This window comes from Mastomys coucha, unplaced genomic scaffold (assembly GCF_008632895.1).
Source record: "Mastomys coucha isolate ucsf_1 unplaced genomic scaffold, UCSF_Mcou_1 pScaffold22, whole genome shotgun sequence".
In the NCBI taxonomy this organism is placed as follows: Eukaryota; Metazoa; Chordata; class Mammalia; order Rodentia; family Muridae; genus Mastomys; species Mastomys coucha.
This window is the reverse complement of record NW_022196905.1, coordinates 134,604,791-134,621,366: the sequence shown is the minus strand read 5'-3', so window position 1 is coordinate 134,621,366 and position 16,576 is coordinate 134,604,791. Positions and strand designations below refer to the sequence as shown.

Here is a 16,576-nt window from a genome sequence, read left to right as displayed (position 1 = left end):
CCTCCCTCCCTCCTTTCCTCCTTTAGTCCTGGATGGTCTGGACTCATCGAGATCCACCTGCCTTTCTCCTTCAAATGCTGGGATTAACTGCCTGTAGCACCATGCCCTTGCTGACTTTTTTTTTTTAAAATGTGTGTGTGTGCATGTGTGCACACATGCGTGCATGTGCCATGACATGCTTGTGGAGGCCAGAGAACAACTTGTGAGGTCAGTTCTCTTCTTCTACCCTTGTGGGCCCTGGGGATGGAACTGGGGTGTCAGCCTTGACGGTGAATGCCCTACCCTGCTGAGCCCTCTTACCTGCCCCAGGCTACTTTCTTTTATCAGTGTAACTGTCCTACGAGTGTGGGTTCAAGAAGCATACATGAAGCTGTTTGTCAGAGAGACTGGACAGGCCTCTCTAGACTCAGCAGGAAGCCCCTCAGTCTGGGTGTTGGGTTCTGCATAGCACAGGGTGGATAGCTCTGTAGGTTCCCAAGGAAGGATTTCTGATTGAGCTGCCTGTGCCTCCATTTTGAAGCTGGTGTGTCTGGAGTGCTGGATGGTGAAAAAGTAGCTTGAGGTTCCTCCCAATCCTGTGTTTCTTTGACATTTTTGACTTCTCTATTGAAACTTAACTTAGGGGAAATGTACTGCTTCCTGGATATTTCTCCCAGTCCTTATGTTGAAGTTAATGGAAGTTTGTTTTGCTTAGTTTAGGGTCTTAGATTTGGGGTGAGGGGGTGAATTCTCACTTTGTTCCTGAAGCTGACCTGCTACTCACTTTGTAGCAAAGCCTGGCCTTGAAACTGTGCTCTTCCCACCTCGGCCTCCTGACTGCTGGAATTACAGGTGTGCACCAACATGGCCAACTTGTGGTGTGTGCATGTGTGCAGAGGTCAGAAGAGGTGTTGGGAGTTTTACTTCATCATCATTCCCTTGAAACAGGGTCTCTCACTGAACCTGAGCCAGGCATGTAGCCAACAAGCCTCACAGCATCTGGTTACAGTTGTCAAGTGGCTACCCTAGCTTTATATGAGTGTTGGGATCTTAGATCAGGTCTTCATACTTGCCTAGCAAGTACTCTGTTTTGTTTTGTTTTGTTTTTCGAGACAGGATTTCTCTGTACAGCCCTGTACCTGGCTGTCCTGGGACTCACTCTGTAGACCAAGCTGGCCTTGAACTCAGAAATCCACACCTCCACTGCCCGGCTTAAGTGTTCTTAACTTCTGAGCGATCTCCCTAGCTCCTCCATTTTTTTTTTTAAGGTATATGTATATATACCTTTAGTGTGTGTGTGTGTGTGTGTGTATAATTAATTTGGGACAGGGTCCCACTGTATATCCCTGGCTAGGCTGGATCTGACAGATCATCTGCCTCTGCCTTTTGAGTTCACCACACCTGGCTCCATCTTGTTTTTCTTTTTCTTTTTCTTTTTCTTTTTTTCTGTTCTGCTTATTTTTGTTTTGAGATGGGGTGTCTCACTGAACCTGGGTTGCTCCAATTCAGTTAGATCAGATAGCCTACAAACCCTCAATCTCCTAGCTTTCCTCTCCCCAGCTCTGGGGTTACATTAAGCACGGTACCTCACCCTTTATGTTAGTGCTGGGAATCCGAGCTCAGGCCCTCCCACTTGCATGGGAAGCACTTTGCTGTCTGTGCTGCCTCTCTGAGCTTCTCTCCTTCCTCGGAACACCTTTGGCTCCCCTGTTCTTTTCCTGGAACTTGTTACATAGTATCTCAACTGGCTGCAGGCGTGGGATTGAATTACCTGGGAACCTCATGATTTAGTAGACTGAAGCTTAAGGGGACATTCCAGAGTCTCCCTGAGATGGCCACGCCCGACTTACCCAGTTCCTGTGTTTCCATGAAAATGTCTTCATTTTCTGTCAGTCTTCCGCTGCCTCTTCCCTACATGGTTCTGCGTGCACAAGTCGGTGTACAGCTGGTGTGGTGAGCATAGATTTCTTGGCTACAGCTGGAGTACTAGGAGCCTTAGGCATGTGTTGGCTGGGACATGTGTATGTGTATACACATAGGCATATGCACATGGCTATCACTGTGTCTCAGAGTGCTTCAGTGGCATGTATGTTGGAGGCCAGGCAGCATCTGGGCCACTGTTTCTCCTTCTTGTCTCCAGGGTGCCATGGATGAGTTTCAGCACTAGGCTTTCCTTTCGTTGCCAGATGTACTAACAGGCCTGTCTGTGTGTCTCTCTGCATGTCACAGCTGTTGTGTTGCCTCTGTACAAAGTCCTAAGCCTGTATCCTCCATCCCATCCTCTCCTGGTTTGGCTTCCAGTGTGGCTCTTTCTTTACCCTGTGCTACCTGGAAGTAGCAGAATTTCTGGGTTCACTCCTCCACTCACGCCTCTCTCATATCAGGTCCTTTGTGCCTCTCTGTTCTCCCCATATCCCCTTTCCAGACCTCTTTCCCTACTGTTAAAGTGCCTTTCTCCCAGCATCCTTCCTCCATCTGTTTCCCCTTTGGACGTGTATAGCTTCAAAGAGAAGTGTTGGGCAGAGCAGCTGGGGCCAGCATGAAGAATGGCTTTGTTGTGCCTGTGAGAGAATGCATGTGGAAAGCCTGAAGGAGACATATCAGTGGAGAGGGTGCTGCACTGTCCTCATAACCTCCAGGTTTGAGAACATCTCTGCCTTCACCTGCAGGGCTCTCCGTGAAACTAGGCCCTCCTGAAGCCTGGGCTGGTGGCTCGAGGAGGAGAGCTGCCAGGTTGTGGTTGCGGGAGTGAGGTCTTCAGGGGGCGCTGGGTCCTGGGTGTTGTGTGTCAATTAACTCATCCTTGTTCCTAGGGTAAGAAGGAGGAGCATGATGTAGTGGAGAAGCTGAACCTCTTCTTGGATTTGCTGCAGTCCTACAAAGTGAGTCTCCAACATGTCTATCTGACAGTGACCTTGGGATTGTTTGATGGTGTGAAGGCAAGGCTCTGCAGGGCAGGGACTGGCTGTCATGTGATTTGTTTGACTTTCCTGGGAAGACTGTAAAGAAGTGTCTGTTCCTGGAGATAAGGCACTGATAGAGCAGAGGGGATTCTGCTTACACCAGCTGGTGAGGTTACTAGACCTGATCCCAGAAGCAGGGGTGGCTCACAGGTGGCTGCACCCTAGTGTGTGGTCTTCCTCCGCATTCAGTCTTTACCTCTTACTTGATCTTTTGGAGATCCTATGCCTCCCTTCCTCCATGAGGGAGTGTTAGCAGACCTGATCTCATGAGGAGCTCATGGGCGTCATCAAAGGTGCTCTCTCTGCTTCAAGATGGGGATTTGCACATACGACCAGAGGGAAACAAACCTGTCTGAGAAGGTCTCCTAGGCTGGCTCAGGACTCCTGCTAGCACCCCAGGAAGCTCCCAAGTTGAAGGGGAGATAGATGATTGCAGTGTGTGGTAGGAACCAAGATACATGAGTATCTGTGACTGTCAGGTTCCCTAGAAGTGCCTGGGGCTCTCTGTAAGCCTCACACAGGGGCTTTGCCACTTTTCATGGTGAGGGCTCCAGGAAGCCAGGCTGAGCCCACTGCCAAGGCAAGTAGAGAAACCTTTACTATGGAAGAGCTCCAGGAAAGCCAGCCCAGAGTTTACAGGGAAGGTTTTGGAAGAGTTTGCTCTGTTGACTGGGCTGGTATCATGTGGCTTCTGTTGTTCAGGGCCTTGTGTTTCCAACATGCACCACCGTACCTGGCCTCCTGTGAGGTTCCTGTTTGGGGTTGAGGGCCCCACTAATTGATGTCAGTATCTCTTCTTTCTTGGGCACACTGTCTTACTACCAGTGAGATACTAGCTGTCTGAAGTCGGTTAATATTAGTAGTCTGAGGTTTGGAGCTGCTGCAGGGCCCTAGATGATACAGATCCCTTCTTTAAAGGGAGATTCATTTTCCTTAGGGGCCTGGGGTAGTGCACAGATTAACCTGAGCCACATAGGATCTGAATGGGGCTCAGCTCTGAACCAGAGTGTATATGTAACTGTTTGTCTCTCTTATTTAATTACATTAATTTGTGTGTGTGTGTGTACGCGCGCATGGAGGTCAGAAGACAACTTACAGGAGTCAATTCTTGCATTCCACCATGTAGTTCTTGGGACTCAAATTCAGATCATCAGGCTTGGCAGCAAGTGGCCTTTACCACAAAGCCATCTTGCTCTCCCCTTCCCCACGCCGTCACCACTCCTCAGCCCTGTTGGACTCTTTCCTCTTTCTGAATAGGAAAAGCCAGTCCTCCCAAGGGCCCAGGTGACTCATTGCCTGTCAGTGTGAGCCCTTCTAACTGCCTCTGCTCTCTCCTTGGCATACTTTAAGATGGGGGGTGGGAGCTTTGAGAAGGTCTCAGCTCCTCTGGGCTCTGGGTCCCTTTAGGGTTGGCTGCAGTAGGTGAGCATGCCTCTCTCCCTGAAGGACCTGTGTGAGAGGCATGAGAAGGGCGTGCTTCACAAGCATCAGCGGGCACTGCACAAGTATGGCCTGATGAAGAGGCAGATGATGAGTGCAGCACATGGCCGAGAGCCCGAGTCTGTGGAGCAGCTGGAGTCACGAATCGTGGAGGTGAGCAGCAGGCAGGTATCAGGGAGCAGCTGTGGGCTGCAGGTGGATTGGCATCTGGAGTTGCTCTGAGCTCAGGAATTGTGGGTAATACAGATCAGGGCTGTGGTGTGGGAGAGGTGGGAGCTGTCCCAGGTGCTCAGCAGCTGTGTATTTGCCTGGTATTCACTCCTGTGCATGTGAGGACAGAGACCAGCACCCAAGCTCAAAGCAGATGCTCTGTACCACATCTGAGGGTCCGGTGCACAGATTGGCTCTCTGCTTGCAGCAGGAGAATGTGATCCAGACTATGGAACTCCGAAACTACTTCTCCCTGTACTGCCTGCACCAGGAGACACAGCTCGTCCATGTCTACCTGCCACTCACCTCACACATCCTGGGGGCCTTTGTGAACTCCCAGATCCAAGGGCACAAGGAGGTAAGTCACCCCTGCCCCCATTGTCACTAATGCCAGCCTGTCTTCAGGTGGCTGGCCTGTTGCCTGCAGCCAGTGACCTTCAGAATGGAGCTGATACCCATTGGCCTGGACAGTTCCTAGTCCTCCAACCTCTTGTGTGGCCAGAAGGGTGACATTGAAGACTTATGGGTGGGATCAGAGAGACATCAGGAAGTTCATTCCTTTTAGGAGAACTCCAGGAGTCAGGAAAAGCATGGAGACTCTCTAGGCCCTACAGCTGAGAGAAACAGGTGGTGGGAGTTAGTGTGGCTGGGAACACCGAGGACTTACGTGCACGTCCTTTTAGCTGCCTCTAGATGTGGCTGCTGGAGGGGGAGGGATGGGGTGGGAGAATCATGACCGAGTCATGGGAAGCCCTGGGATGCTTATGCTGTGCAGAGGCCTGAGCTCATGTCTCCCACCCTTGCTCCCTCTCTCCAGCAGGAACTGAGGTAGCACTTCAAAGACAGTGTGTGAGTTTTTTGTGTGTGTGATTTTTTTGTGGGGGGACCTAGGGGATGTAAAACTAATACCTGCCCCCAGCTGTCATAACAGCCCAGTTAATTACTCATTGGAGTTCATTGTGATGAGTAAAAATAGTTCTTGGGGGAGAGGGCTACTTATAGAGTGGTGGATGTTTGCAGAGAGTTGCACTTCCTCTCCTAAGTTATCAACTCCACAACAACTAAGACCCGATTTTAAACCTTTAAAAAATATTTATTCGCCGGGCAGTGGTGGCCCACGCCTTTAATCCCAGCACTTTGGAAGCAGAGACAGGTGGATTTCTGAGTTCAAGGCCAGCCTGGTCTACAGAGTGAGTTCCAGAACAGCCAGGCATATATAGAGAAACTCTGTCTCTAAAACAAAAACAAAAACAACAAAAAAAATTCATTATGTGTATGTGTAAGTTTATGGGTGTCACATGTCTGCAGGAGTCCACAGGGGCCAGAAGAAAGTGTCAGATTCCCCTGGCCCTGGAACTGGAGTTATATACAGATAGTTGTGAGCTGCCGTGTGGGTGCTGGGAACCAAACCCATGGTCTGTAAGAGCAGCGAGTGCTGTAACTTCCAGTGCATCCTGCCCAGTTTGGAGACAAGATCTCACTATATAGTTAGACCTGGCTGGTCATGATCCTTCTGCCTCTGCTTCCTGAGTGCTGGGATTAAAGTTGTGTGTACTTCTACACGTTCAGCCATTTTCTTTTCACTCCCTCCCCATAACACATTTTATGAATATGTGTTATATGTGTATGTGTGTATAAATGTTTGCATGTATATGAGCACATATGCATGTGCAAGAGCATATATTTGTGGCGTGTGTGGAGGTTGTGTGTTGATGTGGGTAGTCTCCCTGGATCATTCCTTACCTCATATATTGAGGCAGAGTTGCAGTTACCCTGAGCCCAGAGCTCACTGATTCCGCTAGGCTAACTATCCAGCTTGCCCAGGGATCTTCTGTCTCCCTTTATCCACTTAACATTTACTCGGATTCTGGGCATCCGAGCTCTTATTACCCATAAGCCATCTCCTCAGCCCGCCCAGGTTTACCATGAATCTGGCTTCAGAGCACTAAAGTCAGAGCCAGCAGGAGCTGTGTGTCTGTTCTTACCCTGTCAGGATTCTTCAGGTCTAGAAACCACTATCCAACCTGCTGAGATGGCTCAGCGGTTAAGAGCACTGGCTGCTGCTCTTCTGAAGGACCCAGGTTCAATCCTCAACATGGCATCTCACCATGGTCTATAACTTCGGCTCTTGCAATTTTGACATTTTTACACAGACTCACCTGCAAACAAAACAACAGTGCATAGAAAATAAAAATAAATTCAAAAAAAGGAAAATACTATCCACCCTTGAGAGAGACAGCCTGCTTGGTTGTGACTAAAGCCTGGCATGTGACTAAACGGTGGCTGGTGGCAAGATGGGTTACTCTGAATAGGATTTGGAGGGCTAATTTGGTGACATCTGCTGTGCTAGCCCCATATAGCACCCCACCCCGTCCCCATTCCCCCCTGCACCCACCCATCTTCCCTAGGTGTACTTCCTTGGTTTTCCAATTGGTTCTGGTGTCTCCTGCTGCCTGGGAGCCTCATCTCCTCTAAGAGGGCATTTAGTGGTCTGTTCTATGTGGGTTACAGGGACTGAATTTAGGTGATCAAGTTGGCAGCAAGCATCTTTACCTGCCAAGCCATCTTGAAGGCCAGACCGTGAATTTTTGATACCCTGCCTCACCCTCCTGAGTGCTGGGATGATGAGCACATGCCACACACACCTGACTCACCTGGGGCTGGGGATTCAAACTCAGGGCTTCATGCATGCCAGCCAGGCGTTCTGCCAACAGAGCTGCTTCCTTTGCCCTTGGGACCTCTTTTGACTTGTGTGGTTCCAAGGTCTGAGAAATGGCATGAAGGTACAACTACATTAGTTTTCAAATCTTGGCCTGCGTGTCGTGATTAGACCAATAGAGCTGTCACTACTTGGCAGAATCTGTAATGAGGATTGGTAGAAGCTGAGCTTATTACATCTGGCCCTTCTCATCAAGGAGCAGAGGTAGGTTAGGGGGCATTGACTTGTGGGTTTGGGGGGTGGTACATGATGGCTGCTCAGTAGCTTTCACAGCATCCAGGCCGGTAAACCTTCTCAGTGGGTAGAGAGCTTGCTGAGTGTGCACAAAGCCCAGGGTTCCACCCCCAGTACCACATATGCTCACCTGTAATCCCAGTACCCAGGAGATGGAGGCGGAGGGATCAGGAGTTCAAAGTCATCCTCTGTTATATAACACCTACCAAATTTAAGTTTCTGTGTGGGGTGCCGAGGATCAAACTTGGGGTCTCCTGTGGGTTTGGTAAGCTAATTCTAATCCTGAGCTATATCCCAGCTCTGGTTTTTGATTTTTAGGTCTCACTATGTAACCCAGGCTAGCCTGGAACTTGTAATCTCCCTGCTTTGCCTCTGGAGGATGGGCCAACATTGAGAGAATGGGTGATTTTGTCTTCCCTTTCAGATGTATAACAGTGTGATGTGAGGGCTCTCATGTTCATGCCACCAGATGATAAGGAATGGGAACCGACTTGTCACGGACCAGGCTGTGGCCACCCCCCTTAACTCCCTTTCTTCCTTTCTTGCAGATGAGCAAGGTATGGAATGACCTGAAGCCGAAGCTGAGCTGCCTCTTTGCTGGACCTCACAGTGTGTTGACGCCACCGCGCTCCCCGCAGGAGGATGGCGTGTGTCCCCACTAGTGGCAAGGCCCACAACAGAGCTCCCTGTGGCCTCACTAAAACCTCTTTGCAAACAGTGTGTTCCTGGCTGACTCCCTCCAGGCAGCAGCCGTTCCCCTGAGCTGCCTGTGGCCTGTGCTGGTGGGCTGTGTGTCTCCCTGTTTCTGTTGTAGGAGGTCTTTGTGCCCCCAGCCTGCCCCTTGGCCTGTTGATCAGGTCGGTAGTGGGAAATTAGGGTGCTTTGGACTGGATTATACCGTGTCCACAGTGCTAAGGGCCTTTTGTACCCAGTAAGTGGTGTCTAGGGGAGCCTAGAGGTTAACCTAGCAGCAAAGGAATGGGAGGACTGGCCTGCCCTGTGGCCTGGCAAGGAGCTGGTCAGTCTGAGGGTAGGACATAACTCTAGACTAGGTCCTGCAGACATTCTTCGAGGAGTATTTGAGGCCAGGTGGAGGTCTGATACAGGAGGGAGTTGAGTGTGCAGTGGTTGGAGCTTTGGAGGACATATTTCACTCTAGTGCGATACTTGGAGCTCTGGTCCAGGGCCTGTCAAGGTCCGCAGTGGATGAAGGCTCAGGATCTTTTTTGTGTTGGGTTTTGGAGGATGGGAGTGAGGAGGGGTTGTGGAGAAGCACTGGAGATGAGCATCCCTGTTGGGTGCCCAGGCCTCAGGCTGTTGGTTCCACGTGGATGTGAGCTGTTTCCTTTACCGGCCCACTCACCTGCCCCTGCACTGTACTGCTCCAGGGCCCCCAAGCCTGGAACAGAGCCTGCCTTTTCTCACATAGTCTTTCCCTGACTGGGCTGTGGGTGCCTGACTCCAGACTTGAGGTTCTACTCCCAGGGGTCGAAGGACCCAAGATCCCTGTACCCTTCTGGGCATCCCTCTGTCTGAGCCTGTGTTGTGCCACAGCCATGCTTGGGGCTGCCAGAAGGATGGAGAAGCACAAGTATCACTAGCTCTCCCGCCTGCTTGTCCCTTGTCCTGGGCGAGTGGGGCCCGGCTGTAGCCTTAGCTGGACAGTCCTGGGGCCGTCACAGTGGGAGTGAAGGGAAGAGTTATTATTATTATTATTATTATTATTATTTTTTGGTGCTCCTTACCTGTTGTTAGCCAGCCTGGCTGAAGAAGCTAGACAGGGGTAGTGGGGCTCTGGGACATTGCTGTGTGGGCTCTGGGCTAAGGGAGTCAAGAAGCTGGTGCTGTGGGGTTCGGCTCGATGAATGAAGCACTTTATGGACTGCGGGAATTAGTTACTGCCACACCCAATAAACTGGAAGTGTTTACAGATGGTTTCCACGCAGCAGTTTCTCTCCAGAACCCCACAAACAGTCAGATGTGTCTTGGAAACAGAGTCTTAAGTTAGGATGGGCAGTTGCCCCTACCTTGGTGATCCCTGTGGGGGAGTGTGGTATGGGAGCTTCCTGGATATAGCAGCATAGCTTCCTGCTGGAGGGAGGTTCCTCAGACCCAGCAAATCTATTTAAGTTTACAAGTCTCAGAAATCTGGAAAGTACACAATTCACAAAGCCCCTCCCTGAGGTGGTGCCCGAAGTGACAGTTGATAAGGGAGGAGACTAACCTGATGAGTGCCCTGCATAATACAGAACTCCTGGGCTGTATTTCCAGTTCTTGCCCATGCTGTGGTCGCTGTATGAAGAGTCCCTACTCTTACAAGCTAAGCTACATTCCTGTAAGTAACCCCAGAAAACTCACTGGCTTGCTCAGCCTTTGCAGAATCATTTCTTTGATTGGTCTTTGGAGCTGGATTAGTTGAGTGCATTTCCTATTGCTGTGATGAAATTCCCCAACAGAAGAAATACAGTGGGAAGTGGGAAGCCATCCTGTAAGAGTTTGAGCCAGCTGGGCACATTGCATCCAGAGGTAAGCAGAGAATAGATCAAAGTATGCTGGGCTGGTGAGATGGCTCAGGTAAGAGCACTGGCTGCTTTTCCAAAGATCCTGAGTTCAAATCCCAGCGACCACATGGTGACTCAAAACCATCCATAATGAGATCTAACTACCTCTTCTGAGGTGTCTGAAGACAGTTGCAGTGTACTTACATATAATAAATTGAAGGAAACCGTCCTGCAGCTTCACTTCGTTCCGTGGGTGATCTACGAACGGGAACTTGAGGTCCTGCAAATAAATGGGTGATAGGGGAGACAAAGAGACATGACACCAGGAAAGGGTTCTTATCGAGGTGTAATCTTTACTTAGTGAAACGGAATATTTATACTTAGAGGCAACACAGGTATGTATATAGCAACTAGGTGAGAACGGAAAAGCGGGCAAATCAAAGCTAGGAATCCCAGGCAAAGGCTTCCAGGACAGGAAGGGAGATCAAAGTCCCAGCTTCTTTGAAAGCTGTGTTTCTGGTTCTGGTTAATCTCTGGGCTGGCTCCAAACCCCTGGTGAGTCGGGTCGAGTAGCTGTTTCTGTTGTCAGTTGAGATTCCTCCATGAAATCAGCAGGGCCACCACAATAAATAAATAAATGTTTTTAAAAAAAACAAACAAGGGCTAGAGAGATGGCTCAGTTGTTAAGAGCACTGACTGCTCTTCCAAAGGTCCTAAGTTCAAATCCCAGCAATCACATGATGGCTCACAACCACCAGTAATGAGATTTGACGCCCTCTTCTGGTATGTCTGAAGATAGCTACAGTGTACTTATGTATAATAATAAATCTTTGGGCCGGAACCAACCAGAGTGAGCAGAGGTCCTAAAAGTCAAATTCCAACAACCAGATGAAGACTCACAACTATGTATACAGCTACGGTGTGTACTCATAAAATAAATAAATCTTAAAAAAAAAAAAAAAAAAAAAAAAAACGGGCCGGAGAGATGGCTCAGCGGGTAAGAGCACCAACTGCTCTTCAGAAGGCCCTGAGTTCAAGTCCCAGCAACCACATGGTGGCTCCCAACCACCCATAATGAGATCTGACGCCCTCTTCTGGTGTGTCCAAAATCAGCTACAGTGTACTTTCATATAATAATAAATAAATCTTTAAAAAAACAAAGTATGCACTCCAGTGCTCGGCTTGCTCTCTACTCTCATGTTGTTCAAGATTCCTTTGCTAGGGAATCATGCCACCCACAGTGGGCAGGTCTTCCTACTTCGGTTAACATAATCAAGATAATCCTCAAGACATGTCCACAGACCATCTTGATGTACACAGCCCCTCTCTGAGATGCTCTTCTCAGGTGATTGTAAGTTATGTCAAGTTGACTGTTAAAACTGATATCATAGGGGCTGCAAAGATGGCTCCTGTTCTTAGGACCTGAGATTTTCTAGTACCCACGCCAGGTCTCTCCCAAGGTCCTGGAACTTCAGCTCCAGGGGAACTGCCACCTGTCCTCCATGGTACCTGTACTCACATGCATGTCACCCCCATTCTGTGAACCTAATCAAAAATGAATCCAAGGAGGGGCTGCAGCAATGCCTCTGTTTCAGCACTTACATCTCGGCCCCTTTAGGTTTAGGGAGTTTCAGCTAACAATGTATTTGGCTTAGGATCATGATATAGTATGTGAGTGTATGTATATTGTAAATTATATATATATATATATATATATATATACACACACACATACAATATACATACTATATATGTATGTATATAGGAGATGTGCACGAGAGTGCTGGTGCCGGTGGAGGCCAGAAGAGTGTGCCAGCATCTCTGAAGCTGGAGGTACAGATGGTTATGAGCTGCTTGCTGTGGGTGCTGGGAACTGAACTCTGGCCTTCTCTAAGAGCAGTACTGCTGACCCATTGGTCCAGCCCTCCTCTTGGGCTTTCCTTAAAGGTTCCCTCTTCCTGAGGGAGAAATATTTTCTGTGAAGTAGTTAGGAACAGTTAAGATTCAGCATGAAGTGGAACAGCATGCTTTCCACTGACAATCACCCACATTGTGAGGTTCTGAGCAGCCTGGAAGTCCTGGCTTCTCCACCCCTCATATTGGGGGAGTACCTGCTTCACTATAGCCATCAAGGCAACACTGGTAATGCACTAAATGGGGAATGCAGCCATGATCTGGTTGTGAATCCTCTAGCGGGTTGTCTCAGTCAGGCTTTGTAGGCTCCCCTGATTGGTTATCTTTACCAGATTTGCTCACCAGGCAGCCTAGGAGGCCTCATCTGTGTCTGTCTATATAACCCCCTGGACAAAGCCTTTCAGTCAGACCAGCTCCTAGCTAGAGTCCAGGTCCTAGTTGGCAGTCCAACCGCCTGCCAGAGGAATACTTATCTTGCTCTCGAGACCTACAGCTCTAGCTTCTCTCAATGGTACACAGCTTTCTGCAGTTTTTCTTCAGGTGCCTGCTCTTGCCTAGCATCCTGCTCCCACCAAGCACTTCAGATTCTCCTTTTCCATTTAGACTGCTACTCCTGGATGAAAAGACACCATCTTTGGTGTCTGTCCAGCCTGTGTGGGGTAGTGTGTGGGACAAGACAAAGAATTGGCTGTCTGGGTGCCTGATAGGATCTCACTCTCCTATCCAGCGTACCACTTCTTGATGCTGTAGTCACACAGCAGCTTAGGGGAGCAACGGTTTATTTTGGCTCATTCATCAGGGGATACAGTCCATTGTGGAAGATAAGACAGTAGCAGGAGTATGAGCAGACAGGAAGTAGTGCTCACTTATAAAGCCTTAAGGCCCATCTATCTCTCTGACCCCCAGTGACTCAGTTTCACCAGCAGGGCTCTGATTCCCAAAGGTGCCACAACCTTCTAAAACATGACCAGTAGGTGGGGATAAAGAATTCAAACATATTAGTTTATTGGTGACATTTCACATTTCAATCCCAACACCTTGCAAACAGAAAATGCCAGCCCCTGCTTGTGGCTGCGTAGCAAGCAACCTGAGTGGCCAGAACCAGCCAGACCTCGTGTCAGAATTCGTCCACCTCGCGCAGTGAGTAATCAAGGATGGTGCTCTGATCATGGAACTTGAAGTGCCCACAGAACTTCTTCTTCTGAAGCAGAAGTGGGAACCAGTAGCTGTCATCGGGCCACATGTCAGCAAAGGGGATCTGGTCCAGTTGGAACCACTGAGGGCGCATTTCTGGATGGGGTGGGGTAAGGGGGAAGAGGAAGAACATAGATTTCAGCTGCCCTGAGAGGGATTACCCCTGGATCTGTGTGAGTACCTGTTTGGAGATGTTGTTTTGTTTGAGATATGGGCTCACTATTTAGCCCTGGCTGGTCTTGAACACAGCTTTGTTATGGATCTGAATATGCCTGTGTGAACGAATTTCACAAGTGTGTGGGTACTAGAGGAGGCCAGAAGAGGAGCTGGCCTAAGAGCCAGTCACACACAGATTAGTTCAGGTGCTGGAGACTAAACGTGGATCCTTTGGAAGACCAGTGAGTGCTCTTAACCATTGAAATCTCTCTCTAGCTGTTTGGACATTTTTGGTGGTGGTTATTTATCAAAAAAATTTGACAGGTTTTATATTATTTTTAACTGCATATACGTCTGTCTGTGTGTTGGTGTAGGCCCATAGAGGCCGAAGACATTGGATCCCTCTGAAGCTAGTGTTAACTAGTTGTCAGCCACCTGATGTGTGCTGGAAATCAAATGTGGGTTCTCTGGAAGAGGAGTATGTGATCTTAACTGCTGAACTAGCTTTCTAATATTATCCCTGCTTTAAACATTTTGTAAAAAAAAAAAAATTTGCCTGCATACTGCATGCCTGCAGTTCCTACAGGTACCAGAAGAGGGCATCAGATCCCCTGGAACTGAGTTCTGGACATTGTGAGCAGCCCTTTGGGTACTAGCACATGGGTCCTCTTCAAGAGCAAGTGCTCTTTACCTCTGAGCCCTTATCTCCCCATCCTCTGGAGATGTTTGAGACAGGACTTCCACCCTGGAGCCCAGGCTGGTCTGGAATGAGTGGCAGTCCTCTTGCCTCAGATTCCTGGTTGCTGAGTTTACAGGTGTGCGACACCACCATGCCTGCTTTATTTTCTTGGATACAGGGACTTTCTTTGGAGCTCTGGATGACCTGGCATTGAGTATGGTGCCCATGCTAGTCTTGAATTTGTGGCAATTCTCCTGACTCAGCTTCACAGTGCTGGGATTATCACTGTACACTGCTATAGCTGGCTTATCTGAGAGAGGAGCCTGGTCTAATTTTATAGCTCATCTTCATGACCATCTCTTGGTTTTCACGGGATTATTTTATGTAGTTCAGGCCTAGAACCCATTCTGTAGCCCAGTGTTACCACCCATTCAGTCTTTCCTCCTCAATGCTGGGATTATGGAGGTGCCTCAACAAACCCACTTATTTTCTTACTTGTTTCTGAGACCTAATCTATGTTGGGATTGCAGACAACACATGGTTCATGTCACTGCTGGGGATGGAACTCAGGTCTTTGTGCTTGCTAATCGAGCCTCCTGCCAACTGAACCACACCCCAGCTGCTGCAGGTGCTACTCCTCTTCCTCCTCCTCTTCCTTCCCTCCCTCCTCCTCCTCCCCTCCCTTCTATTTTTTTTTTTTTTCAAGACAGGGTTTCTTTGTGTAGCTCTGACTTCATAACTGGAACTCATGCTGTAGACCAGGCATGTAGACCATGCTCTAGAGATCTGCCTGACTCTGTCTTGTGAGTGCTGGGATTAAAAGCATGCACTACTACCACCTGGTTCTTCCTTTTTTTTTTTGAAACAAGGTCTCACAGTGTAGATCAGGTTGGCCTTGAGCTCACAGAGATACCCTGCTTATTCCTCTCAAGTGTTGGGATAAAAATGCGTGTACCAATATTTGGCTGATTTCCATATTCTGTGAAGTAAAAGAAATGGACTGGTGCCCAGGCTACAAGGCTGCTTTGCCTGGCTGCCCCCTGGTTCAGACGCTAAGCAAACATAGGAAGGCAGGCAGAGTGGGGGCCTATACTTGGCAAGGGCAGATTCCTTTCCCCTAGGCAGGCAAGTGAGTCTGGGAATCCTCCCCTGCCCATGGCTCACCTTCACTCTCTGTGGGTGTCCCGTGCACATGGTCAGTAGAGAAGATATGCACGTCCATCAGCTCGGGGGAACCCACAAACTCAAATGAGATGTGGCCCACCTTGTGTAGTGCATCCACTCTCAGACCACTTTCTTCCTGAAGCTCCCTGGAGCGGAGACAAGTAAGAAAGGATATGGCATTAGCTACCTCATGAGCATGGTGTCCATGCTTACAGGGGTAGGCCCATGAGACTGCAGCCCCAGGACCTGTCATCTGCGAATTCCAGGAGGACATCATGCAGAGGCGTTGCTATAACCAGTTGAGGAATTAACTTGAACTTCATAAATTCAGACATGGTATCGCACACCTATAATCCCAACACTAAGGAGGCTGAAGCATGGAAATTTGGGGTTTGAAACCAACCTGGGCTACATAATTAAAGGCCACCTGGAATACGTAGAAAGACCCTTTAAGGGGGCTGGAGAAGAGGTTTCGCAGCTGAGAGCATTGACTGCTCTCCCAGAGGACCGGGGTTCAAATCCCCGCACCCACGTGGCAGCTCACACTGTAATTCTAGTTCCAGTGGATCTAGGACCCTCATACAGATGTACATGTGGGTAAAGCACCAATGCATATTAAAGACAAAACAAAGCAAAACAAACAAACAAGCAAGCAAAAACCCCAGACCCTTAAAATTTAAAAGCCAGGCATAGAAGCCCATGCCTATAATCTAACCCTCTGAAAGTAAAGGAAGGTAGATCTCCATGAGTTCAAGGCTGGCTTGGTCTACATAGCATCTGTCAATCTCAAGGGTATATTTCCTACTCTCTTAGACTTTATCCCCAGCCAGACTGGCTCAGTAGTCAGATTTCCCTCTTCCTCACCTCTTAGCCCCATCCTCAATGGTCTCTCCTTCCTGCACTTTGCCCCCGAAGCCATTCCAGCGGCCAGCACCAAAGCCCCTCTTCTTCATGCCTAGGAGAACTCGCTGAGGCTGCAGCACCAGCACAAGGGTATACAGCCTGGAGGTGCTCATGGTTTCCTGGGTCCTGTGAAGAGGATCAGAAAATGGGGTCTGATTGGCCTGTGGTCTGTTAGAGAATGCATCATATGTGCACTGTTGTGGCCAGGTGGGAGGGAGATACAGTCTGGGAGAGGTGGATGATATAGCCTACTGGTAAGTACACAGTCACAGGATACACCCTGTGGCTTAACAGGGCATGTACAAATGTGCCTTTAAGGTCCCCTTTCCTTTCATTTATATTTTTATTTATTTATTTATTTATTTATTTATTTATTTATTTATTTACAAAGCTGGGGATGGAATGCAAAGCCTTGAGCATACTAGGCTAGTGTTCTTCCACTGAGCCACACCTCAGCCCCTCACTGGGGGATTCTAGGCAGGGGCTCTACTACTGAGCCACACCCCAGCCCCTCACTGGG

At 48.9% G+C, this 16,576-nt stretch overlaps 2 protein-coding genes across 2 annotated transcripts in view; one reads left to right on the top strand and one right to left on the bottom strand.

Annotated features, from left to right (window-relative positions):
- Snx8 (sorting nexin 8) overlaps positions 1-9,475 on the top strand; it is a 48,747-nt gene extending 39,272 nt beyond the window's left edge. Inside the window, exons 8-11 of the mRNA XM_031338523.1 lie at positions 2,793-2,861; positions 4,389-4,535; positions 4,801-4,950; positions 8,094-9,475. Coding sequence (XP_031194383.1) covers positions 2,793-2,861; positions 4,389-4,535; positions 4,801-4,950; positions 8,094-8,207 — 480 coding nt within the window. The 3' untranslated portion in view covers positions 8,208-9,475. The remainder of the gene's footprint in view (positions 1-2,792; positions 2,862-4,388; positions 4,536-4,800; positions 4,951-8,093) is intronic.
- A 3,460-nt stretch (positions 9,476-12,935) lies between these two features.
- Positions 12,936-16,576, bottom strand: part of Nudt1 (nudix hydrolase 1) — a 7,161-nt gene continuing 3,520 nt past the window's right edge. The window contains exons 2-4 of the mRNA XM_031338522.1: positions 16,018-16,182; positions 15,154-15,299; positions 12,936-13,250 (exon numbers count right to left, since the gene is read on the bottom strand). Of these exons, the coding sequence (XP_031194382.1) occupies positions 13,078-13,250; positions 15,154-15,299; positions 16,018-16,169 (471 nt within the window). The 5' untranslated portion in view covers positions 16,170-16,182 and the 3' untranslated portion in view covers positions 12,936-13,077. The remainder of the gene's footprint in view (positions 13,251-15,153; positions 15,300-16,017; positions 16,183-16,576) is intronic.